Genomic DNA, 18236 nt, shown 5'->3' on the forward strand with positions numbered 1-18236 from the left:
ACATGGTTTATTCCTTAGAACAGAGGATTTCTCTGGTGTTGGAATTCCACCGCCTAGAACACAGTGTTGTTGCAACAAGGCGAAGTTTTCAACGGAGGTTTAATGTAACCAAAGGACCGAAAAGCGATACAATAAATGATCTGTTTGAAAAATTTCAACGGACTGGGAACGTGACGGACGACCGTGCTGGAAAGGTAGGGCGACCGCGTACGGCAACCGCAGAGGGCAACGCGCAGCTAGTGCAGCAGGTGATCCGACAGCGGCCTCGGGTTTCCGTTCGCCGTGTTGCAGCTGCGGTCCAAATGACGTCGACGTCCACGTATCGTCTCGTGCGCCAGAGTTTACACCTCTATCCGTACAAAATTCAAACGCGGCAACCCCTCAGCGCCGCTACCATTGCTGCACGAGAGACATTCACTAACGATATAGTGCACAGGATTGATGACGGCGATATGCATGTGGGCAGCATTTGGTTTACTGACGAAGCTTATTTTTACCTGGACGGCTCCGTCAATAAACAGAACTGGCGCATATGGGGAACCGAAAAGCCCCATGTTGCAGTCCCATCGTCCCTGCACCCTCAAAAAGTACTGGTCTGGGCCGCCATTTCTTCCAAAGGAATCATTGGCCCATTTTTCAGATCCGAAACGATTACTGCATCACGCTATCTGGACATTCTTCGTGAATTTGTGGCGGTACAAACTGCCTTAGACGACACTGCGAACACCTCGTGGTTTATGCAAGATGGTGCCCGGCCACATCGCACGGCCGACGTCTTTAATTTCCTGAATGACTATTTCGATGATCGTGTGATTGCTTTGGGCTATCCGAAACATACAGGAGGCGGCGTGGATTGGCTTCCCTATTCGCCAGACATGAACCCCTGTGACTTCTTTCTGTGGGGACACTTGTAAGACCAGGTGTACCGCCAGAATCCAGAAACAATTGAACAGCTGAAGCAGTACATCTCATCTGCATGGGAAGCCATTCCGCCAGACACGTTGTCAAAGGTTTCGGGTAATTTCATTCAGAGACTACGCCATATTATTGCTACGCATGGTGGATATGTGGAAAATATCGTACTATAGAGTTTCCCAGACCGCAGCGCCATCTGTTGTTGAAAATTGTAACTACTGTAATTTCGAAAGTTTGTCTGCCTGAAAATGTACTGTTGTCCCAAGCATATTGCAACAAACGATGTATTTCTATCGCTGCTCGTTTAGTTTTTATTGCCGTTTCAAATATACCGGTCATTTTTGAAACACCCTGTATAATGCTCTGTGCTGTAGGAGGATCCCCACCACACCTAGTACGAAAGTCAAGCTGATCACTATGTGATCAAAAGTATCCGGACACTCCCAAAAACATACATTTTTATATTAGGTGCACTGTGCTGCCACCTACTGCCAGGTACTCCATATCAGCGACCTCAGTAGTCATTAGACATCGAGAGAGAGCAGAATGGGGCGCTCCGCGGAACTCACATGGTCAGGTGATTAGATGTCACTTGTGTCATACGTCTGTACGGGAGATTTCCACACTCCTAAGCATCCCTAGGTCCATTGTTTCCGATGTGATAGTGAAGTGGAAACGTGATGGGACACGTGCAGCGCAAAAACGTACAGGCCGACCTCTCTGTTGACTGACAACAGCCGACAGTTGAAGAGAGTAGTAATATGTAATAGGCAGACAAAAATGGCTCTGAGCACTATGGGACTTAACATCTGAGGTCATCAGTCCTCTAGAACTTAGAACTACTTAAACCTAACTAACCTAAGGACATCACACACATCCATGCCCGAGGCAGGATTCGAACCTGCAACCGTAGCGGTCACGCGGTTCCAGACTGAAGCGCCTAGAACCGCTCGGCCACCAAGGCCGGCCAGGCAGACATCTATCCAGACCACTGCATCGGGATCCACTGCAAGTACTATGACATTTAGGCAGGAGGTGAAAAAACTTGGATTTAATGGTCGAGTGGCTCCTGATAAGCCACACATTATGCCGGTAAATGCATTGTATAAGGAGCGTAAACTTTGGACGATTGAACAGTGGAAAAACGTTGTGTGGAGTGACGAATCACGGTACGCAATGTGGCGATCCGATGGCAGGGTGTAGGTATGGCGAACGCCCAGTGAACGTCATCTGCCAGCGTGTGTAGTGCCAACAGTAAACTTCGGAGGCGGTGGTGTTATGGTGTGGTCGTGTTTTTCATGTAGGGGGCTTCCACCCCTTGTTGTTTGGCGTGACGCTATCTCAGCACAGGCCTAGACTGATGTTTTAAGCACCTTGTTGCTTCCCGTTGTTGAAGAGCAATTCGGGGATGGCGCTTGCATCTTTCAACACGATTGAACACCTGTTCATAATGCACGGCCTGTGGCTGTGTGGTTACACGACAATAATATCCGTGTAAAGGACTGACCTGCACAGAGTTCTGACCTGAATCCTATAGAACACCTGTGGGACGTTTTGGAACGTCGAATTCGTGCCAGGCCTCGTCGACCGACATCGATACCTCTCCTCAGTGCAGCACTCCGTGAAGAATGGGTTGCCATTCCCCAAGAAACCTTCCAGCACGTTATTGAACTGTAAGTAGGCTGTTCAGGTTTTTATGGTGGTAACGCCACGGAGCGCTCTGTATGAAAATCACTGACAGTGCTGTGTGAAGTCTGTGGCTGGTTTGCATTGTTGGAATTTTTGCTACTGTAGTGTTGGGCAGCTAGATGTGAACAGCGCGTAGCGTTGCGCAGTTGGAGGTGAGCCGCCAGCAGTGGTGCATGTCGGGGGAGAGCTGGCGGAGTTTTGAGAGCGGACGATCTGGACGTGTGTCCATCAGAAACAGTACATTTGTAATACTGGATATCATGAACTGATACATATATTATGACTTTTGAATATTATTAAGGTAACTACATTGTTTGTTCTCTATCAAAATTTTTCATTTGCTAACTATGCCTATTTGAAGAAATGTATGATGAAATAAAAGAAATTATTCAGATAGTGAAGGGAGACGAAAATTTAATAGTCATGGGTGACTGGAATTCGAGTGTAGGAAAAGGGAGAGAAGGAAACGTAGTAGGTGAATATGGATTGGGGCTAAGAAATAAAAGAGGAAGCCGCCTGGTAGAATTTTGCACAGAGCACAACTTAATCATAGCTAACACTTGGTTTAAGAATCATGATAGAAGGTTGTATACATGGAAGAACCCTGGAGATACTAAAAGGTATCAGATAGATTATATAATGGTAAGACAGAGATTTAGGAACCAGGTTTTAAATTCTAAGACATTTCGACGGGCAGATGTGGACTCTGACCACAATCTATTGGTGATGACCTGTAGATTAAAACTGAAGAAACTGCAAAAAGGTGGGAATTTAAGGAGATGGGACCTGGATAAACTGAAAGAACGAGAGGTTGTACAGAGTTTCAGGGAGAGCATAAGGGAACAATTGACAGGAATGGGAGAAAGAAATACAGTAGAAGAAGAATGGGTAGCTTTGAGAGATGAAGTAGTGAAGGCAGCAGAGGATCAAGTAGGTAAAAAGACGAGGGCTAGTAGAAATCCTTGGGTAACAGAAAAAATATTGAATTTAATTGATGAAAGGAGAAAATATAAAAATGCAGTAAATGAAGCATGCAAAAAGGAATACAAACGTCTCAAAAATGAGATCGACAGGAAGTGCAAAATGGCTAAGCAGGCATGGCTAGAGGACAAATGTAAGAATGTAGAGGCTTATCTCACTAGGGGTAAGGTAGATACTGCCTACAGGAAAATTAAAGAGACCTTTGGAGAAAATAGGACCACTTGTATGAATATCAAGAGCTCAGATGGAAACCCAGTTCTAAGCAAAGAAGGGAAAGCAGAAAGGTGAAAGGAGTATATAGAGGGTTTATACAAGGGCGATGTACTTGAGGACAATATTATGGAAATGGAAGAGGATGTAGATGAAGATGAAATGGGAGATATGATACTGCGTGAAGAGTTTGACAGAGCACTGAAAGACCTGAGTCGAAACAAGGCCCCGGGAGTAGACAACATTCCATTAGAACTACTGACAGCCTTGGGAGAGCCAGTCCTTACAAAACTCTACCATCTGGTGAGCAAGATGTATGAGACAGGCGAAATACCCTCAGACTTCAAGAAGAATATAATAATTCCAATCCCAAAGAAAGCAGGTGTTGACAGATGTTAAAATTACCGAACAATCAGTTTAATAAGCCACAGCTGCAAAATACTAACACGAATTCTTTACAGACGAATGGAAAAACTAGTAGAAGCCGACCTCGGGGAAGATCAGTTTGGATTCCGTAGAAATACTGGAACACGTGAGGCAATACTGACCTTACGACTTATCTTAGAAGAAAGATTAAGGAAAGGCAAACCTACGTTTCTAGGATTTGTAGACTTAGAGAAAGCTTTTGACAATGTTGACTGGAATACTCTCTTTCAAATTCTAAAGGTGGCAGGGGTAAAATACAGGGAGCGAAAGGCTATTTACAATTTGTACAGAAACCAGATGGCAGTTATAAGAGTCAAGGGACATGAAAGGGAAGCAGTGGTTGGGAAGGGTGTGAGACAGGGTTGTAGCCTCTCCCCGATGTTATTCAATCTGTATATTGAGTAAGCAATAAAGGAAACAAAAGAAAAATTTGGAGTAGGTATTAAAATCCATGGAGAAGAAATAAAAACCTTGAGGTTTGCCGATGACATTGTAATTCTGTCAGAGACAGCAAAGGACTTGGAAGAGCAGTTGAACGGAATGGACAGTGTCTTGAAAAGAGGAAATAAGATGAACATCAACAAAAGCAAAACGAGGATAATGGAATGTAGTCGAATTAAGTGGGGTGATGCTGAGGGAATTAGATTAGGAAATGAGACACTTAAAGTAGTAAAGGAGTTTTGCTATTTGGGGAGCAAAATAACTGATGATGGTCGAAGTAGAGAGGATATAAAATGTAGACTGGCAATGGCAAGGAAAGCGTTTCTGAAAAAGAGAAATTTGTTAACATCGAGTATAGATTTAAGTGTCAGGAAGTCATTTCTGAAAGTATTTGTATGGAGTGTAGCCATGTATGGAAGTGAAACATGGACGGTGAATAGTTTGGACAAGAAGAGAATAGAAGCTTTCGAAATGTGGTGCTACAGAAGAATGCTGAAGATTAGATAGGTAGATCACATAACTAATGAGGAAGTATTGAATAGGATTGGGGAGAAGAGAAGTTTGTGGCACAACTTGACCAGAAGAAGGGATCGGTTGGTAGGACATGTTCTGAGGCATCAAGGGATCACCAATTTAGTATTGGAGGGCAGCGTGGAGGGTAAAAATCGTAGGGGGAGACCAAGAGATGAATACACTAAACAGATTCAGAAGGATGTAGGTTGCAGTAGGTACTGGGAGATGAAGAAGCTTGCACAGGATAGAATAGCATGGAGAGCTGCATCAAACCAGTCTCAGGACTGAAGACCACAACAACAACAACAACTATGCCTGACAGTAGTTAGTGCCTTCAGCAGTTAACTATCCCTATCAGTAGTTAGTGACTTCCGTAGTTTGAATCTTTTTTTTATCTGGCTGTATTGGCACTCGCTGTATTGCAGTAGTTCGAGTAACGAAGATTTTTGTGAGGTAAGTGATTCGTGAAAGGTATAGATTATTGTTAGTCAGGGCCATTCTTTTGTAGGAATTATTGAAATCCAGATTGCATTGCGCTAAAAATATTGTGTGTCAGTTTAGTGTTGATCAGAATAAGTAAAGAGAGAAATGTATGAGTACGTTCAGTTATGCTCAGCTGTTTGAAAATCAAATAACGTAAAAGGTTTATCAGCACAGTAATTCATTAATTTTTCTAAGAGGATGTTTCAGAACGTATGCTTGCTAGAGTGGAAGCTGTAATCAAGGTAGAGGGTGGGGCAACACCATACTGAATTCCAGCATTACCGATGGAGGGCGGCACGAACTTGTACGTAATTTTGAGCCTGGTGTCCGGATACTTTTGATCACATAGTATATTACTGAACCACACTGCGCAAAACGCTTTCTGTTGCCCGACACCATTTATACTGTTGCTACCTATCGGGAACCATGTAAAACTCGGGAGTTTGCTCTTTCCAACAGTACGTTATTCACGCACGTATCTCCCTTGGTGCAGGGAGTGGCAATTCGTCTTCAACATAAAACAAATGTTTACTTACTTCCTGTATACTGGATGGCTATGGGCAGGAACTTACTATGATTCGTTAAAACTTACAAAACCATCAGAGTTCCACAGAAGTTTGTTTCCGTTTAAATGGTGACCAGTTTCACACCTTTGTAGTCCATTATCAAAATGTCCAGATAAGCCCTACCATAGAACTGGAATGCCTGTACGTGGGCCACATTGCTTGTATGAATGGCTGAGTGCAAGATCCTATCTGTGTACAACCACCCGTTGCTGCATGGACTGCAGAGGTCCAAAAATAGTCACCATTTAAATAAAAACGTATTTCTGCCCAACTTTGAGGGTTTTGTAATTTTATTGATAAACAAATGTAACACAGACTGAAAGACCTATTACTGTATGGCTACGCGCTTGCAGAACAATTACTGGAAGCAGCTACTTCTACAAAATATCCAGGAGTGCGCTTGCAGGGGTATCTGAAATGGAATGACCACGTAAAATTGGAAGAGTTGTCAGGGAATGTAGTGCAGCGCCAAAGAGGTCTCTTACAAAACAGTCCCTCAACCAATACTTGAATACTGCTCGTCAGTATGGAATCTGTTCAGAGAGCACTGATGAAGGAAATAGAGAAGATGCAAGCCGTTTTGTTACAGATTGACTTGCTAAGTGTGAAAGCGTCACAGAGGAGTGATCAACTCAAGTGGCAGACGCTGCAAAAGAGGTGTTCTGCATCACAGTGTGTTCTACTGTTGAAGTTCCGAAAATGTACACTACTAGACCACAGTCAATCGATATATTGCTCCCATCTGCGCTTCCATCTCGCGAAGAAGACCATGAAGATAAAATCACAGAGATTTGAGCCCACGCATAGATTTAGCTCTTTGGTTAGCCTTTCCTTACACAATTTTCTAAGTGTTGTTTTCAATGTAAGTTGTTTGGAATTGTAATCTTAGGTATTTAGTTGAATTTATGGCCTTTAGATTTGACTGATTTATCGTATAACCAAAGTTTAACGGATTCCTTCTAGCATTCATTTGGATGACCTCACACTTTTCGTTATTTAGGGTCAATTGCCAATTTTCGTAGCTTACAGATATCTTTTCTAAATCGTTTTGCAACTTGTCTTGATATTCTGATGAATTTACTAGTCGATAAACGACAGCGGCATCTGCAAACAACCTAAGACGGCTGTTCCGATTGTCTCCCAAATCGTTTATACAGATAAAGAAGAGCACAGGGCCTATAGCACTACCTTGGGGAACGCCAGAAATCACTTCTGTTTAACTCGCTGACTTTCCGTCAATTACTACGAACTGTGAACTCTCTGACAGGAAATCACGATTCCAGTCGCATAACCGAGACGATATTCCGTAAGTACACAGTTCTCCTACAAGCCGATTGTGTGGTGCAGTGTCAAAAGCCTTCCAGAAATCCAGAAATCCATTTGAAATCCCTTCTCAGTAGCACTCAACACTTCGTGTGAGTAAAGAAAGACATTTTCTAAAACCATGTTGACTGTGTGTCAATAGACCGTTTTTTTAGAGGTAATTTGTAAGGTTTGAACACAATATATGTTCCAAAATCCTGCTGCATATCGACGTTAATGTTACTGGCCTGCACTTTAGTGACTTACTCCTACTTCCTTTCTTGGATATTGGTGTGACCTCTGCAACTTTCCAGTCTTTGGGTACGGATCTTTCGTCCAGCGAACGGTTGTGTATGATTGTTAAGTGTGGAGCTCTTGGATCAGCATACTCTGAAAGGAACTTAACTGGTATACAGTCTGGACCAGAAGACTTGCTTTTATTAAGTTGCTTCACTACTCTACGTTACTCACGTTCTTGATTCGAATTCTGGAATATTTACTTCGTCTTCCTTTGTGAAGGAATTTCTTAAGGCTGTGTTTAGTAACTCTACTTTGGTAGCACAGTCTTCGATAGTATCTCCATTGCTGTCGTGCAGCGAAGGCATTGTTGTGTCTTGACGTTAGCATACTTCACATACAACCAGAATCTCTTTGGATTTTCTGCCTGGTGTTGAGACAAAGTTTCGTGCTGGAAACTGTTACAAGCATCTCTCATTTTCTCTGCTTCGCCCTCCCATATGGCGCTCGTGAGTGGTTTGTTTCTCAGCCATTCTAGAGTGTACCGGTGATGTACAACAGTGACATGCGGTATGACTGACCAGCACATCCGATATCAGGTCACTGAAACGGAACTTTTTGAACACTGTGTGGCGTCTGTTGTTACAAGCTGCAGCCCCCGCCATTAGTGGTTTGTCACAGATCTTGTTTGTTTTGTAACCACTCTGGAGTGTACTGTTATACAAGGATAAAGACGTGATGACGTAAACATCCATAAGGTGGGAACTTCCCGACAGATTGTACAGCAGTTGCTTTGCTACCATCATGTATTTCCTCCTGGCAGCTGCCCTACAGATGACGTTTGCTTGGTAACAATTCTACAGTCTACTAGTGTAGTGCTACTAGGGTAGGGTCGCGACTGATCCAGCCCATCATGAAACGGGTCAATGAAGTGGAGCCATCCAGACAAAGCGTACAACAGGTGCTATCTACTAAAAAATGGTTCAAATGGCTCTGAGCACTGTGGGACTTAACATCTGAGGTCATCAGTCCCCTAGAACTTAGAACTACTTAAACCTAACTAACCTAAGAACATCACACACATCCATGCCTGAGTCAGGATTCGAACCTGCGACCGTAGCGGTCGCGCCGTTCGAGACTGAAGCGCCTAGAACTGCTCGCCCACATTGGCCAGCTGCTATATACTACCATACAGCATCTCCTACTGAGGGATCTATTACAAATGTGCTGTACTTTGTAGCCCCTTTGCAGTGTACTGGTGCTGAGCAATAAGGATATGGGTGTGACTATCCTAGCACATCGTAGAACGGGGTTCAGAGGTCGAACCTCTTTAACACCCAGTGGGGATTACATCCACTCCCTCTAGACCCTTCCAACAGGCGAAATCGCTAGAGCTACAGAGTATTGGTGTTGTGCAACAGGGCAATGGGCGTGGCTCAAGTGCCAAAGCAGATCTCTGAAGGGGAACCTGTCAACATGTTCTACTGCAGGTGCTTACTGACCCCACACACTTTTGCCTGGGCTCCACTACAGATCTCATTTTTTTGACAGCTACTCTGCTGTTTACTGGTCTTGTGCTATAGGTGTAGGCCTGTAAATGAGCAAGTACACTCTGAAACAGCTTTCTGCAGTGGAACCTTCTAGAGAGATCGTACAACAGGTGTATGAGGGTGGTTTGACAGATCTGGTAAATGTCCATCAAAGAATGGAATACTTTTGTTGCGCCTTCAAGGTTGGTAAGCTTAATTATCCCAAGGATTGGGATAATCATACAGTGTTAAGTTCATTGTTGACAGCCATTGTTGGTCAGTGTGTCGACTGCAATGGAGAAAACAGAGCTTCCTGCTATTATCAAACATTTTAATTTGAAGGGTTAGACTGCCGCAGCAATAAAAACAGAATTGGATGAAGTTCACGCAGATTCTGAGAGACCTTTGAACACCATTTGTTTTTGTATTAATGAATTTAAACGTGGTCGGTCAAGCACAGATGGTGAAGTGCTCTCCTGCCGTCCGACATTGACGAACTCCATGATATGGTAATGCAAGATCGCCGAATTCGTGAGACTGATGAAACTGTAGGCGTATCAACTGAGCGAGTGGGTAATGTTCTGCTTGGAGAACCGGCTGCGAAGAGACTGTGTGCGAGCTGGGTGTGACGGTTGCTCACAGTCGAGCAAAGCGCATCTGGTACAAGATTGCAACAGGACAGTCTCTGTATGTCCACCTTTATAGCGATGGTTGCGGGACTTGGCTATTCGATAGAGGATGTCAAATTGAACACCTTTCAGCCATCAATTTTCAACCCTGTTTTATTGGGCAACCAGTTTCAGCGTTTTACCACGCCATCTTCAGGCCCATGACAGATGTGTGATGGTTGACGTGGTCACTGTAACAAATCTCTACTAACACCAGTACTACAGGCCCCTGTTTTGGTCACAGTCGAGGTAGATTGTTCCTACAGGTCTGTCAGGTGCCTGAAGATGGAGTAGTAAAACGCTGAAACTGGTTGCCCAATAAAACAGGGTTGAAAATTTGACGGCTGAAAGGTGTTTAATTTGACATCCTTTTCCAGTAGAATGTCTGGGGCTGTCAGCGAAATATTTTGCGTCGATTTTTGAGTGGTGATGAAGCTCAGATCCATCGTTACACACCAGAGCCAAAACGACAGTCAGAACAATGGATAAAGGCTGGTAGAAGTGCATTGAAGAAGGCAGAGACCATTATGTCCGCTGGTGAGGTGATGGACACTGTTTTTTAAGATTCCCAAGGAGTAACCCTCATTCACTAATTGGAAAAAGGCAGAACCGTAACTGTACTCTGGCCAACAGCCTTGCTGCAGTGGTAACACCGGTTCCTGTCAGGTCACTGAAGTTAAGCGCTGTTGGGCTGGGTCAGCACTTGGATGGGTGACCGTCCGGTCTGCCATGTGCTGTTGCAAGTAGGGTGCACTCAGCCCGTGTGAGGGAAACTGGGGAGCTACTTGACGTAGCTGTAGCAGCACCGGTCATTAAAACTGACAACGGCTGGGAGAGCGGTGTGCTGACCGCATGCCCCTCCATATCCATATCCGCATCCAGTAACGACCCTGGGCTGAGAGGATGACACGGCGGCCGGTCGGTGCCGTTGGGCCTTTGAAGGCCTGTTCCGACGAAGTTATAACTGAACTCTATTATGCTTCATTGTTGGATCGTTTGAAACTTGCGTTGCCCAGAAAAAGACCAATGCCGGCTCTTTCACCAGGGTAATTCACCATCCCACACAAGCTGTAAAAAATGCGAAATTGGGTCAACTGGGCTTTGAACTGGTTCCTCATCCACCTCTTCATCAAATGTAGACCCAAGTGACCTCTCCCTGTTCCCCAACTTTGGTTTGATGGGGAGAAATTTTCATCAAATGAGGAAATTATAGTATTTTTCAGAGTTTGGTGGAAACTCTGGGATCAGAACGCTGGAGGATCGCTGGACCAAGTGTGTATCTCTAAAAGCAGATTATGTAAGTAAGGTGAGCTGTTATAACTGTATTATGCTTCATTGTTGGATCGTCTGAAACTTTCGTTGCCCGGAAAAAGACCAAGGCCGGCTCGCAATAAGTGCTCTTTCACCAGGATAATTCACCATCCCACACAAGCTGTAAAAAGACGAAATCGCGTGAACTGGGCTTTGAACTGGTTCCTCATCCACCTCTTCTCCAAATGTAGACCCAAGTGACCTCTCCGTGTTTCCCAACTTGGAACTCTTGTTTGCTGCGGAGAAATTTTCATCAAATGAGGTAACTATAGTATTTTGCAGAGTTTGGCTGAAACTCTGGGATCAGAACGCTGGAGGATCACTGGACCAAGTGTGTATCTCTAAAAGCAGATTACGTAAGTAAGGTGAGCTGCTTTTTTACCAGACTTATCAAAGCACCCTCGTATACTACCAGACAGTACGTCTTCCCGAGGGTTCCACTGCAGATCTGGGTCAGTTGGGAGCCACTCTACAGTCTACTGGTGGTGCGCTACAGGGGTATTAGGGCGGTGACTGACCCAGCACATCGCGGAACAGGTCCCGGACGTGGAACCTCTCGGACACCTTTCGCGGCAGTCGCTCGCTGCCTCCGGGCCTCTCCCCCAGGCGGCTCTGCCAGCGCGGTCCGCCCGTCTCCCATTGGACGCCTCCACCAGGCGTCACGGAGCCCCCGTCGCCGCTGCGCCGCCGTCGTCTGCACACAGGCGCGGCATGAGCGGCCCTGCGGGAGCTCGTGTGTCGTCGAGCTCTCGACCTCTCCTTCTGTTAATCACTCAGAGACGCGTTCACATTGCACGAATGTCGAGAGAAACTGGCTGACGTACAGTCGGCACAGGGCGGCTATATACACTGCTTCTAAACCAACTCCAGAACTAATAAACTCTATGGTGAAGCAACATGTGGCAAGTGTGGGACCGCAACTCGGTGTTTACGAGTGACTGCTTCGACTTTGCTCACGCTGATACACTGAAGAGGCAAAGAAACTGGTTCAGTAGCCTAATATCGTGTAGGGACCCCGAGAGTACGCAGAATTGCCGCAACACGACGCGGCATGGACTCCAATTATGTCTGAATTACTGATAGAGGGAACTGACACTATGAATCCTTCAGAGAATCTGTAGGAGAACGAGGGAGATCCATTCTGAACAGCACCTTGCAAGGCATCCCAGATATGCTCAATAGCGTCCATGTCAGAGGAGCATGGTGTTTAAACTCAAAAGAGTGTCCCTGGAGCCACTCCATGTGTGGTGTCGCATTGTCCTGCTGAAAACTGCCCAATTCCGTCGGAATCCACAGTGGACATGAATGGATGCAGGCCATCAGACAGGATGCTTACGTACATGTCACCTGTCACCGTTGTATCTAGACGTGTCAGGGCTCCCATATCACTCCAACTGCACACGCCCCACACCATTACAGAGTCTCCACAGCTTGCACAGTCCCCTGCAGTCATGAGGTTTTCGCCATACCCATACACGTCCATCCTCTCTACATCTACATCTACATATATATTCCGCTAGCCACCAAGCGGTGTGTGGCGGAGGCCACAATCCGAGCCAAATTATATTCCCCCCCCCCGCTTCTGTTGCACTTGTGGATCATGCGAGAGAAAAAAACGACTGTCTGAACGCCTCAGTACGAGCTCTTATTCGCCTTATCTTTGAATGGTGATCATTACGCGATTTGAGAGTTGGTGGTAATAATATATGCTCTACATCCTCGCTGAAGATTGGATTTCGGAATTTAGTGAGCTGCCCCTTCTGTTCAGCGCGTTGTATATCTGCAAGTGTGTCCCACTTCAAACTTTCAATGAGATTTATAACGCTCTCGCGATGGCTAAATGTACCAGTCACGAATCTTGCCGCTCTTCTTTGGACCTTCTCAATCTCTTGAATCAGACCCAACTGGTAAGGGTCCCATACAGACGAACAATACTCTAAGAATGGACGAACTAACGTATTCTAAGCTATTTCCTTTGTTGAAGGACTGCATCGCTTAAGGATTCTATCAATAAAATCTAGAGTTCGCCTTACCCATTACTTGTGTAATCTGATCATTCTATTTCAGATCATTTCGAACAGTCACACCCAGATACTTGACTGATGTTACCGCATCTAAAGACTGATAATTTATTTTGTACTCATACATTAAAGGGGATTTTCACCTTGTTATACGCAATAGGTTACACTTACTAATATTGAGAGATAACTGCCAGTCATTACATCACGCATTTATTTTCTGCAAATCCTCATTGATTTGTTCACAACTTTCGTGTGACACTGCTTTCCTGTCCTCGTCCGACGAGGCAACATGTTTCCAGTCATCAACAGTCCAGTGTCGGTGTTAACGGGCCCAGGTGAGGTTTAAAGCTTTGTGTCGTGTAGTCATCAAGGCTACACGAAAGGGCTTTCGGCTCAGAAAGCCGGTGTTGATGATGTTCCGTTGAATGGCTCGCACACTGACACCTGTTGATGGCCCAGCATTGCAATCTGCAGCAGTTTGCGGAAGCGTTGTACTTCTGTCACTTTGTTCTCTTCAGTCGTCGTTGGTCCCATTCTTGAGGATCTTTTGCCGGTCGCAGCGATGTCGGAGATTTGATGTTTTATCGGATTCGTGATAGTCACGGTACACTCTTGAAATGGTCGTACAGGAGATGTGTCCCATCACTCGTGCGCCGATTGTAACATCAAGTTCAAACTCAGTTAAATCTTGATAACCAGGGGTTGCAGCAGCAGTAACCGATCTAACAATTGCGCCAGACGCTTGTTGTCCTATATAGGCGTTGCCGACCGCAGCGCCGAATTCTGCCTGTTTACATATCACTGTATCTGAATACGCATGCCTATACCAGTTTCTTTGGCACTTCAGTGTATCTCTACTTCACCAGTGTGTTACTCGCGTGGAGGGTGGAGCTGTGGTCCAGTTCTACAGCAGCTTGAAGACTAGCAACTAAATAGAAGCGTCAAAGCTCATTACTTTCCTTGTAGATTCTATGTAGCGCAAACTTGGAATTGTTATACTGAAGAGATTTCTTATTTTGTCTGTCACCCTCTGCTTGCGACACGTCTGTTTAACATAAAGGTAAGTCCTTTTCGTAGCAAAACTCAATACGATTTGCTTGAATTGTTGTCTAGCGATCCGAGAAAGCAGGTTTCCCGGACACGCCACATTTGTCGAGTAGGTAGGATTCAAGTATAGCGCACAATGCTCGCAGTGTTTTCAGTCCAACTACTTTTCTCACACACCACATATTCTATGGATCGCATCAATAGGTGTCTATGGTTCGTGGAGAGAAGAATGAAATGCCCATTTCAGTAAAGTGTAATATAGCGCAATGATATACATGTTGAAATATTTTGAAAATGAAGTGGTAATACGAAATGTGTTACAACCAATACGGAAATTTTGAGAACTCGTATGTAGATATGGCTGAACTAAGAGTTGGCCAAGACACGATGTTCTGCAAGTCACTTCACTTAACTCTGAACACAATGTATACAAATACTTTCCACAAGGTAACACAATATAACACTTTCCGTGATATCTTGATTACGTTACACAATACTAGCTTATTACGGGGTAAGTTTAATAAATGTAGTGAATGAAAGGAATGAGAAAAACTTTCTAAACTTGACACAACAGAAGCTTCATATCTCATACATTGAATGAAATTATATAATCTTCTTTGATTTACTTTAAACTCCACTATATGACCCAAAACTGTCCCATACTACTGAGTGCATATCTACCCACGTATATGACTTTTTTTTGTACTAATGTTACAATCTTATAGTTTTTCACGATATTGTATTTTAGTCTTGGTGCTTTGAACAATTTTCCACAGAAACAGAAACACTGACAACTAACAATGAACTTCAAGGAGTGTGTGCATTATAAAACAGTTGTTAGTTACCAGACTTTTTAAAGGGGTCATATGAATTTTCCTAGTTCTGAGGCTCGAGATAATTTTTATAAAATGACTCTGCATTTTGAAAATTTTAAATGGTGAAGTCGAGCTCCTCCAAATACTAATTCTGCAGCTCATTGCCGAATACCTAGAATATTCTAGTTTGTGCATCTCTAACCATCACCTAACACACTTGTAATCATCCATACTACAACTGTAACTGAAGTAAGAAGCTTCATTCCTTCTAGGGGGGGGGGGGGGGAGAATTCCAGTTCTACTTGTGATCTATTTGCGGTCTATTTGAGTCAATCAAAACTTGAGCCAGGGATTGAAATTTTCATATATTTCATTAGCAGCCATTTCACCATTTTTTAATTCTTATACTTGTGCAAAAATTGTTAATGTTGTGTTTTGTGATATTACAGGAGTAAGACTAACAAGCTATCTGTATTAGGAAAAGCAAAGGACCTATGATAGAACCCTGTGGTACACTGCATTACATAATTTCCAGTCCAGAATGTATTAACTTCATGTGATGAAATTAAAACTGATATACACTTTTTGCTATCATATAGCAGTCCGTCTACAGGCCACAAGTGGCCCATCGGGACCATTCGACCACCGTGTCATTCTCAGCTGACGATGGAGATAGGAGGGATGTGTGGTCAGCACACCACTCTCCCTGTCGTTATGATGGTTTTCTTTGACCAGAGCCGCTACTATCCGGTCGAGTTTTTCTATCATATAGATAAGAGGAAAATCATGAGCCTGCTTCGTTTACTGTAACATATTACGTGAAATTTTTCCTGAGAATAGCAAATTTTATGCAGTCAACACCCCTCCAGCTACAGCTTAATATTTTCCGTTCATAGAACTTTCTGATTTCATCATCGACATCATTATCATCATCATAATCTTATACAGTTTCGTATCACTGCCGTTCTCTCCTTGGAGTCCTAGACTCTTCATCTTTTCTAGTCTCCCAACCACCGTCTCTGTTTCTACTCCAGCCCAGTCTTCTCTCATCTTTCGAATGTTTACTGAAACTGCTTTTATCCACTTCACCTTTGTCATTAGCCTTGGTATTTTGCATTTCTTCTTCATCTCGTGTATAGTCATAAGTGTCCTCTTTTCGTCCATAATCTTCACAGGATTTTACCTTGTTTCTCCTAAGGTTCTACAGTAGTTGTTTCTTCTGTCAGCGGCCTAATACTTACATTTCTCATCATTTCAATGTTTGTTACTTCATCGCACCTAATTTTTTTTCATTTTCTTTCGTGACCCATGTTTCTGCAACATACAACAGAATTGTTGTTAAGGAACTGCCAGTAAGCATGTAGCGCCGCATGACCGCTACGCTAGCTGTGAAGGGCCATAGGAATCCTTGAAACCCCCAGAAAATAAGGGCTCTATTGAAACTGTGGTAGTCCTAGCAAGCCGACAGTGGATAACTGAGGAGCTTCGATATAGGAAATTTCTGATTTATACATACTACACTGAAGAGCCAAAGATACTGCTACACCTGCCTAATATAGTGTTGGGCCCTCACGAGCACGCAGAAGTGCCGCAATACGACCTCTACTAATGTCTGACGTAGTGATGGAGAGAAGTGACACCATGAATTCTGCAGGGATGTCCATAAATCTGTGAGAGTGCGACGGGGTGAGAATCTCTTTTGAACAGCACGTAGGAAAGCATCCCGGATATTCTCAATAATGTTCATGTCTTGAGAGTTTGGTGGCCAGCGGAAGTGTTTGAATTCAGAAGAGTGTTTCTGGAGCCACTACGCAGCAATGCTGGACGTGTGGGGTGTTGCATTGTGCTGCTGGATTTGCCCAAGTCCGTCGGAATGCACAATGGACACGAATGGATGCAGGTGATCAGGCAGGATGCTTACGTACGTGTCACCTGTCAGAGTCGTATCTAAACGTGTCAGGGATCCCATATCACCCCTACTGCACACGGTCCACATCATAAGAGACCCTCCACCACCTTGAGCAGTCCCCTCCTGGCATGCAGGGTCCATGGATTCATGAGGCTGTCTCCACACTCGTACGCGTCCATCCGCTATATACAATTTGAAACGAGACACGCTCGACCAGGCAACGTGATTCCAGTCATCAACAGTCCAATGTCGATGTTGATGGGCCCAGGCGAAGCGTAAACCTTTGTGTCGTGAAGTCATCAAGAGCAACACGAGTGGGTCTTCGGCTCTGGAAGCCCATGTCGATTATGCTTTGTCGAACTGTTCGTACGCTCACACTTGCTGATAACCCAATATTGAAATCTGCAGCAGTTTTGGAAAGTTTGCACTTCTGTGACGTTGAGCGATTCTTTTTAGTCGTCGTTGTTCCCTTTCTTGCAGGATTTTTCTTTTGGCTGCAGCGATGTTGCAGATTTGATCTTTCGCCGGATTCCTGATATTCACGGTACACTCGTGAAATGGTCGTACAGGAAAATCCGCACTTCATCGCTACCTCGGAGATACTGTGGTGCCCCATCGCAGTTGCGCCAACTATAACACCACGCTGACACTCACTTAAATCTTGATAACCAGCCACCGTAGCATCAGTAACCGATCTAACAACTGCGCCAGACTCTTGTCTTCCATAGGCGTTGCCGACCGCAGTGTCGTAGCCTGCCTGTTTACATTCTTGGAATAGCCAAAGAAACTGGTACAGGCATGCGGATTCAAATACAGAGGTATGTAAAACAGGCAGAATACGGCGCTGCGGTCGGCAACTCCTATGTAAGACAACAAGTGTCTGGCGCAGTTTTTAAATCGGTGACACCTGCTACAATGTCAGGCTGTCAAAAATGGTTCAAATGGCTCTAAGCACAATTTTTTTTTCACTTGCCGCCCTGCTTTTACGACCCACCACCTAACTGCTGATTGACCACTTAGCCGCTGCGATCGGTATATGGGCGCTGATATGGCTGCACCTCCACACCATTTCCCGCATCCGCTAGCACCGTTGCCAATGTCCCGCCACGTGGAGACGGATCATAGTTGATCGTGTTTTGTTTTTGTCTCCTTTATTCTGTTTTCTTTTACTTG

The 18236-nt window shown here is 44.5% G+C and overlaps 1 protein-coding gene across 1 annotated transcript in view; it reads right to left on the reverse strand.

Annotated features, from left to right (window-relative positions):
- The window catches only part of LOC126109442 (uncharacterized), a 99805-nt gene that overhangs the window by 24780 nt on the left and 56789 nt on the right, over nt 1–18236 (reverse strand). The window contains exon 6 of the mRNA XM_049914473.1: nt 11790–11965. Coding sequence (XP_049770430.1) covers nt 11790–11965 — 176 coding nt within the window. The remainder of the gene's footprint in view (nt 1–11789; nt 11966–18236) is intronic.

Source organism: Schistocerca cancellata, chromosome 12, assembly GCF_023864275.1.
Source record: "Schistocerca cancellata isolate TAMUIC-IGC-003103 chromosome 12, iqSchCanc2.1, whole genome shotgun sequence".
NCBI lineage: Eukaryota > Metazoa > Arthropoda > Insecta > Orthoptera > Acrididae > Schistocerca > Schistocerca cancellata.